Source organism: Oncorhynchus clarkii, chromosome 18 (genome assembly GCF_045791955.1).
Source record: "Oncorhynchus clarkii lewisi isolate Uvic-CL-2024 chromosome 18, UVic_Ocla_1.0, whole genome shotgun sequence".
In the NCBI taxonomy this organism is placed as follows: domain Eukaryota; kingdom Metazoa; phylum Chordata; class Actinopteri; order Salmoniformes; family Salmonidae; genus Oncorhynchus; species Oncorhynchus clarkii.
Window position 1 is genome coordinate 29,797,115 of NC_092164.1, and position 9,344 is coordinate 29,806,458.

At 41.6% G+C, this 9,344-nt stretch overlaps 1 protein-coding gene across 1 annotated transcript; it reads right to left on the minus strand.

Moving 5' to 3' along the window:
* Nucleotides 1-4,225: 4,225 nt before the first annotated feature.
* Nucleotides 4,226-5,861, minus strand: LOC139372558 (protein S100-A1-like). The gene is made up of 3 exons (XM_071112298.1): nucleotides 5,848-5,861; nucleotides 5,352-5,505; nucleotides 4,226-5,260 (listed from the first exon to the last, which is right to left on the minus strand). The coding sequence occupies exons 1-3, from the start codon at nucleotides 5,859-5,861 to the stop codon at nucleotides 5,057-5,059; spliced, it is 372 nt and encodes a 123-aa protein (XP_070968399.1). The 3' UTR covers nucleotides 4,226-5,056.
* Nucleotides 5,862-9,344: the final 3,483 nt, after the last annotated feature.

The following is a 9,344-nucleotide window of genomic DNA, read 5'->3' on the forward strand; positions in this document are numbered from 1 at the left end:
TCAGTTCTTTCCACAGATTCTCGATTGGATTCAGGTCTGGACTTTGACTTGGCCATTCTAACACCTGGATATGTTTATTTTTGAACCATTCCATTGTAGATTTTGCTTTATGTTTTGGATCATTGTCTTGTTGGAAGACAAATCTCCGTCCCAGTCTCAGGTCTTTTGCAGACTCCATCAGGTTTTCTTCCAGAATGGTCCTGTATTTGGCTCCATCCATCTTCCCATCAATTTTAACCATCTTCCCTGTCCCTGCTGAAGAAAAGCAGGCCCAAACCATGATGCTGCCACCACCATGTTTGACAGTGGGGATGGTGTGTTCAGAGTGATGAGCTGTGTTGCTTTTACGCCAAACATAACGTTTTGCATTGTTGCCAAAAAGTTCAATTTTGGTTTCATCTGACCAGAGCACCTTCTTCCACATGTTTGGTGTGTCTCCCAGGTGGCTTGTGGCAAACTTTAAACAACACTTTTTATGGATATCTTTAAGAAATGGCTTTCTTCTTGCCACTCTTCCATAAAGGCCAGATTTGTGCAATAATACGACTGATTGTTGTCCTATGGACAGAGTCTCCCACCTCAGCTGTAGATCTCTGCAGTTCATCCAGAGTGATCATGGTCCTCTTGGCTGCATCTCTGATCAGTCTTCTCCTTGTATGAGTTGAAAGTTTAGAGGGACGGCCAGGTCTTGGTAGATTTGCAGTGGTCTGATACTCCTTCCATTTCAATATTATCGCTTGCACAGTGCTCCTTGGGATGTTTAAAGCTTGGGAAGTCTTTTTGTATCCAAATCCGGCTTTAAACTTCTTCACAACAGTATCTCGGACCTGCCTGGTGTGTTCCTTGTTCTTCATGATGCTCTCTGCGCTTTTAACGGACCTCTGAGACTATCACAGTGCAGGTGCATTTATACGAAGACTTGATTACACACAGGTGGATTGTATTTATCATCATTAGTCATTTAGGTCAACATTGGATCATTCAGAGATCCTCACTGAACTTCTGGAGAGAGTTTGCTGCACTGAAAGTAAAGGGGCTGAATAATTTTGCACGCCCAATTTTTCAGTTTTTGATTTGTTAAAAAAGTTTGAAATATCCAATAAATGTCGTTCCACTTCATGATTGTGTCCCACTTGTTGTTGATTCTTCACAAAAAAATACAGTTTTATATCTTTATGTTTGAAGCCTGAAATGTGGCAAAAGGTCGCAAAGTTCAAGGGGGCCGAATACTTTCGCAAGGCACTGTACCTGGCCGAGATCGGTTCCTATCTAAAGTTACTTACTGGGTCTCCATGTTACTCCTCTCACCTGCAACTCTCCCTTTTCCTCAAGTGTCTCCAACTTACAAGTCCGCCAGCCAATCACACTCGACATCCTGTCTGTCTGCATCCAAACGGTTTATGATTGGGCCCTCCCACTCTGGTCTGGTTACATATCCATTGCATTCTCTTCCACACTACAATCAATGTTATTATTGGGGGTTTCCTGAGATGTTCAGAGTTTACATCCTCATCTACAACATTCTTGTCATCCCAATGTGTCAGATGTCACCATCCTCTACAAATACATCCTCATCTTTACCATCAAATACAGCAAAACCGATCAGTTTGGCAGAACCACACCAGTCTACCTGTTCCGGCTACCTTCTACCCTCAGCCCTTACGAACCACTTACCTACTTCCTGCAGCTCAGAATCTCAACAAGCCTCACCATCCGATCCACTATTCTTCTACAATTCTGGTTCCATCGCCTCTTGCCAATGGTTCCGTTTCCCTCCATGGAATCCAGACCACACTGTGCAACTCCTTGGCCCCTGGTCCTCTCAAGCCTATCATTCCTACATCCGCTCTGACAACATCACGACAGCCCACAACATGCTTGTCTCTCAGAACCTGCATTAACACAAGCACATACCAGTCTCTGCCTCATTTACGGACACCATCTACCTCTCACATTGTATCCTACCCAACCAGCCATAAGAGGATTGGCTCCCCAGCTGAGCCTGGTTCCTCAAGGGAGATTTTTTTCTTGCCATCGCTTCTGCTTGCTCTCCTGGGGTTTAAGGTTGGTTCAATCTGTGGGCATCTCGTCCGTATGCCTGTACTACCTCCACTATATCGTATATCAACTATTCATTACCTGCAGTCCAGGACAGCTCACTTCCTCTCCAGGGTCCAACTAACTTGGAGTTCTCTTTTTGGGGATTGCCTTCACCACAGCTGCCTAACTACCACACCATGACAGGGATACCTACCTGAGATGCCAAACCCTACAGTCAACCCTTCCGGATCCTTCATCTGCAGCCCTTGGCTTCATCCGGTCCATTTACATTCCTCTCCTGGATCCTCGTTCTCACATCCATTTTCCTTAAATATTCCAAATGTCATGTCTGGTCCCTAAACTCGTGAAATGGTGTTAAGAATGATCAAACATTCAGCAGCGAGGACCAGACTTGAATGCAACACGTAACTAGTTGCCTTGAACACAGCTCTCTAAACTCAACAAGCACTAGCTGCTAACCATTGCCAATCAGTCTCCGCTACGGTTTGCAACACTTAATTAGTTGCCTTGACCGCTTCTCCTCAAACAAGCTCCAGTTGCTACTAACTGTTAATCAGCCTCCACACCTGTTCTCACTCTCCTTAATCACCACTTCCAACCTATTTAAACCTGACCAAACAGTCATTCCTCTGTCACATCCCTTCTCCACCTAACTACCATGGCCTGATGGTGATGTCTCCATCTGCAGCCCTTGACTTCATCCGGTCCGTTCTCCTCCTGGAAACTCATTCTCACATCCATTCCATTTCCTCAAATATTCTACATTTGTTTCGTGTCTGGTCCTGTAACTTGTGAAAACCACAAAATATGCATCCAAGCTGAAACGAAATTCTTATCAGAAACATGTTGGGTCGTTTTCACAGCTTTTTGGGTTATGGATGTCACGGAATGTGTGGTTGGTTTTCACAATCAACTCAATTATAAAAATGTTGGGGGCTGGTTGTGTGACGTTTCATGGTAACAGAACTACATCATTGGTCCCTGATCTGTAATATATAGAAGTGCATAATTATGAATGTCATTATTTTTATAGTGATGTATCCTGAATAGGTATGCAAAACAGAAATGTAGAATTATCCTTTGCATGTTTGTATCATTCTACACATTGGCTATTAATTCTAATGAGCTCTGTCCCATTCAAGACCAATTTTGGTTGGACCGGACCAAATCTGTACCAATCATAGACGTCTGTTTCACAGGTTTGGACAGGACAATAGAGCACAGTAGAATAGAGTTCAGTAGATTTCAGTACAATACAGTAAATTGTACTGTCATGTTTGAGCTGACTGTTCCATGGGAGGAGATGATTGAGGAAACCAACAAGGAAGCTGTTAAAGTACCATGCACTTGTGGACGAAGAATGTACTGACAAGGGATGGAAGGCCAAGTGTCTATACCAGTGGAGGTTGGGGCAAGAGGCATCCCAGGCTAGTCTCTGTAGAGCGCACTAAGTATCCTTGGAGTAAAGGGACCTCAAAGGAAGATCTGTCACACAGCTGGGCATAAGACAGAGAGGGCATCACAATGGCTGTGGAGGGTGGAGCAGTGGTTAAGCCAACCTGGTTGTGATCGGGCCTGATCAACACGTTCGTCGCACCCTTCAGAAGGAGTAGTGAGCAGTGCCTAAACATCTAATGAACAGTGGACCTCACCCGAGGATGACCCAGGTGCAGCACAACCACTGTTTGCAGGGAAAAGTGTGACAACAAACCACGGTCTACCCTGCTGTGTATAAAGCAGTGCTGACCCACTCCATCCTGTGGATCATCTTACACATCACTCCTTGCTTCCTTGTATTCAATGCTGTCTGTTTGCACTCTGCAGCTCTGGGATGGTGAAGGCTTACATCTGATTTGTACTTAACCCAAATCCATCAACCATTTCACACTTAATTGGTGTGTATCACTATCGTGCTAAGAAGGATCACAGTTTTTGACACGGAAAATACCAAGCAATATTCATAGCTGATTAAATGTCATGTTTAATGTTTGGAAGAACACATTGGTAATTACCAAAAACAGAATACAAAATATGTGCAAAGAAATGTAAATTATATTAAAATGTTCAACTTTGAGTACATAACCTATTCTAAATATTTAAGATATTTATTATCTATGATATCATCTTTATATTCATGACAGTATCACCCTGTTGTGCTTTAGGCCCCGATCTGACTCCATTGGTGGTTGTGTGTTACAATAACATCCACTGAAATAATTCATATTTTCAATTAAATCCATCCTGAATATGCATCCAAATCATTTAAACAGTTGATTTGGAATTTGAGACTGAATAGAGAACACAACTGATCTCACACCCTGTATACCAGGGGTAGGCAACTAGATTCAGCCGGGGGTTGATTTTTGTTGGAGAGGATGGTCAGAGGGCTGGAACATAATTCAAATAATCTGTACACTGCAAATGTACCACAACTAAGCCCAAAAAGAGATTGTATTTGAATAATTTCATACATTGATTACATTGAGACACGATCACATATTTAAAAAAAAAAAAACTTTGTGTGAATACTTGAACAGATTTCCTAAATGAAACACATTTTTGCTTAATTCCTGGTGATTTTACAGTAAAAAAGTAAAATCACCAGAAAATATTTTTCACCAAAAAGGGGTGGCAAAGAAAATCACTCGCATGCCACAGGACGCCTGTTGCTGACCCCTACTGTATACAGTGCCACTCATGCATTTGAGGACACAGAGTAACTGACTCCGGATCTGTGCCTTAACTATGGTATGAAAAGTATTTGGATAGTTGCAGATGGTTGCACTGTTCTTCCATCAGCGAAACCTTACTTAGTGAAGTGAAGTTCCCTCAGCCTCTTTTCACACATTTCACTTGCACGGTTTAGAAATTTGCATAACATGACCATACAACCATCAATTATACCCTTTTACTGTTGCTCCACAGTTCATTGCCCCTTTCCATCCATCTCCCCCTTCCCTCCTCCCAGTCCCTCCCCACTCCTCCCTTTTTTCCTTCACTCTTTCTTCTCCGATGTTGCCTCCTTTTTCTCAAAGGGTGTGTGGACAAGTTTCTCGGGCTTGTATTCCATGAAGAAGTCGTTGCAAGCCACTGTCAGGGCTCCCATCAGGATGATGAACTCTGTGAAGTCCACCTCACCGTCGCTGTTGGCGTCCAGGTCGTTCATCACCTTCTCAACCCCTTCTCCATCCCGGGCGTTCTGGATTAGAAGAGGGAGAGGGGAGGAGGGGACAGGAGGTTAAATATTGTGTGTGTGTGCGCCAGTCTCTCGTGGTGTACACTCCTCTTACCCCTAGGTAACTTCCCAGCTCCTCTGTTAACAGCTCTCTCAGCTCTCCCCGGCTCAGAGTATACTTGTCACCCTCCTTCCCTGAGTACTTGTGGAAGGTTTTGATCAGCATCTGCATGGCATTCTCCAGGTTGGAAGAGGGTTCCTTGGACATACTGGAGGGAAGAGCAGAGGGCATAGGTCAGACACTATGACAGTTTGCACGCTCCATCCCAGCCGCATGTGCGGTCACATGACGAACATGGGTGTGAAGCCTCCACCGAGACAGAGTGAAACACACACACCGGACAGAAGAATATCAGCAAACTAGAGGTGTCCCAATTATATGCCTAGGTTACTATATACAAAGTTTAAATTACAGGCCACACATGAGCTATTCCTTCTCAACATACAGTGGCTATTGGACAGTGTTTTGTAAACTTAATTGGTTGACATGTGAAAGATGTGAGGGATATGAGACGAAGAGACGGCTTTTGAAAAGCAACAGTCTTACACACATTGTGTCCGGCATCTTGGAATCTTCTTGAGTTGATTTCGTTGGAAAGACTGTGCACACACAGACACAGATTTGTCAATGACACTGACTCACATAATAGTTAGGGTGAAAAGCCTTCAACATGGTTAGCGTGAACACACCAAGAATTCAACATTATACTGTACATCATTTTCAAATTCGAACATTGAGGGTCCATTTAAAAAAAATCTTTCTCAGTTGACAGACTTGTAAGCTGCTTGTTAAGTAAATGTAACGTCATTGAGGTAACTTGAGATAGAGGTCTCAGGGTTTCACAATCATATCGATCATGTAACAATGACAGAACGGAACCGCAAGTATAATGCAAATAAACCACCTGGCAATCACAATCAGGAGCTCAGGACAGGCTCTATCCATTTTGAAAAATGAAAAGTATTCCTTTGCAGATGTTCATTGAGCGATCAATAATACATAAGTGCTCAATATAATTTGAATCGGAGATCCTCTACTGAGGAATTCTAATTTTAATCAAATAACTGCAGCATAGAAGAGTCTGGCTATAAAATCACTCATTTGCGTAGTAAAGAAAGAGAGGTACGGTCATTGAAGAGGACAGAAGAGAAGAAAATAGGTCAGTAGAGAAGAGACACCACAGCTGACTGGAAAGTCTATAGGGGTCAGCTGCCCCATTGACGGACAGAAGACAATGGGAAACCATGGCGACCCAACTGTAGACAGTAAAATATTACTGAGCTTTGGAATTATTGCAGAAAAATGCTTCTCCAACAGATTCCTCTTAAAGTACATTTATTTTCACCCTTTTAACAATTTCCCGTATAGACAGTTGACTATTTTATCTTAAAATTAAGATATTTCAGATATAAAAAGTTAGAACCAACTAAACTTTTTAAACCTCCTTTACAACAGGCAAACCAATTGTAGTTTGAGGTGATGAGCTCAACTTATTGCCCCATAAGTCATATTGCTCTGGATACCACAAGATGCCCCTCAGCCCTGGGTATCTTACCGTGAAAAATACCAGTGTTCCACTATTCACAAAGCACATATAAAAACATTGTTAAACTGATCCCAGAAAACATTTATCAGTTACAGAGAAGGAGAATGGAGAAGGGCACAACAGTCCTCTAATCTATCCATCTTACCTGATGGAGTGCTGATGGAGGGCCTCCTTTGTCTTTGGTGAAGAGGGAGAGAGAGAGAGAGACAAGGAAAGACGGATGAGGAGAGAGTCGGACAGCGGCTTAAATATCACCTGTACCCTCCTCCTCCCCTCTCCCACGTAAGCACCACCATCCCTGCTTCTATTTCTCTATCGCTCTTTCCTCTCCCCACTCCCTTCCCTCCCTCTCTTCTCAGGTGCTCACACATGCAGATAGGGTGCGTAACCTCAGCACACAACATTATCATCAGGACAGATTAGACAACAGGCTTGCGTGTTAGCATCAATGTATATTATTTTATTATGGGTCTTTACACAGTGGTTACATAAATACTATTAGCGTAGCTTAGTGAAAATGATACAGCATTGCGGGTGAAGGTGTAACATTGGTTCATTACTATGGCTTTTGGTGAGCATGGCAGTGGCTCTGTGGAGAACTTGTGTGCAAAAGCTAATTGTGTTGTGGTGGGATGATCGACCTGTAAACACTCTACTTCTATCTATTTAATATAGTATACGACTGGAAAAGAGACCATCTCCTGGAAACAGAAAAGATCATGTGTATCTGTGTATCCTGTACATATCAGATTTGTGGTCAATTTGATTTTTATTTAGCCAATTGTCAAAATTGCTGTTTACTTTTGGTTATCATTTTGTTGAAATAGATCCCAACCCAACACAGCTAGCTCATGAATACAGTACAAAGTGCTAGTAGATGAAACCTATGCATATAGCCATGGGAAGTAGTTTGGGGGTGGGGGGGTGGCAGCAAATTATTACAAGAAAAATTTAAAAAATGTGTCTGCGCTGAACAAGTCTATAGGCTATTGGTCCACTAGTACAGGACTAGTAAAGGCCCAGTTACTTTTGTGAAAAAAAAATGAAACTAAATGTATTTGATGGTACCAGCATTTGTAACTTGCTTAATATATGTTTTCCAGTTTCATGAAATACAAATGCAACTTATTTCTATGTGAAAACTGAAATGGTCTATTTATTCCTTTTCCCTTTTAGTAGACGCTCTTATCCAGAGCAATTTACAATAGTGAGTGCATACATTTTCTAACTTTTTCGTACCTGTCCCCCATGGAAAACAAACCATGGTAGAGCCATGCTCTACCAACTGAGCCACATGATCAAATTACATCCTCACAATCCACTTGATGACTCAATGTACTCAATTACTATATTGTACATTGTTTATCTTCATGGTGATGGAAAGTCTACAGGTACAAACCTAGATGACCAGCCTATGTACAATGCAGTAATGTACATTTACATTAAGTGGTTTGTAAGGATGGTAAATTAACACAGATTAAAAAGTGTTATTTCAAGAAAAATATTTAATTTGATGAGGATGCGTTGTGTCTTTACCCATAACTTTGCACCTTTTGATGTAAATGTTTGAAGACAGGGTTTTGTTCTTTCTAGATTCCATTAAATGATAATCGCAGAAGAAGGGACAGGGCAACAACTCTGACAATTCTAACTATTGAATCCTGCAAGATACTGTTCTTAATGAAACCTTTTTTGCCAAAGCAGAGATGCTAATTTTTTTTGTTGTTGTCTGCACTACACAGGTCCACTAATACCAGTAAAGGCCCAGTGCACTATTTTTGTTAAAAAATAAATACAATTATTATATTATATATTTTTCAATTCAGATTTTTCTGGGGATGTTGCAGCACCCTCAGCACCCCTAATTCCTGCGGCTATGTCTATGCACACACTGCAGCACTACCAGGAGATGTTAGCATGATGCTAATTGCAGAGGGTGCTAGTGAGTGGCATGGCTTTTCACCACAGGTTGATGGCACCTTAATTGTGGAGAACAGGCTCATGGTAATGGCTGGAGCCAAATAAGTGGAATGGTATCATATACATCAAATACATGGTTTCCAATCGCTCTATTCCAGACATTATTATGAGCCTTCCTCCCCTCAGCAGCCTCCATTGTTTTTTACATAGTCGAGACGGACAAACGTAAAGTAATGTCGTTGTGTGTCACTGTAAAATACATTGGTTTAGAATATTACAGTACAAAATATGCTCTTTAATTAACTAGGTTTATTTTTTTTTTAAAAAGCATGTTCTGATGAGTAAAGAATGACAGATGAGCCTTTGCTTTTCTAAGTCTAAATTAATCATGGAAGCAATGCAGCATAGTACGAGCAGAGCGTAAGAGAGTAGTAAAATGCATGGAAAAGTAAAGGGAAGACAATTTACGTGTCAAAGTGTGACATTTTGACCTCATTACAGGTCATTATCACTAGTAGATTTTTACATAATCTCTATTTCACTGAAGGTTTGAAGCTCAACTTGTCATAATAAACAAAGTA

Bases quoted from the DNA above. Each gene is read 5' to 3' on its own strand.
- LOC139372558 (XM_071112298.1), bottom strand. The intron at 5,261-5,351 runs GTAAGAGGAGTG...CTTCTAATCCAG, and splicing joins AGCTGGGAAGTTACCTAGGG to AACGCCCGGGATGGAGAAGG.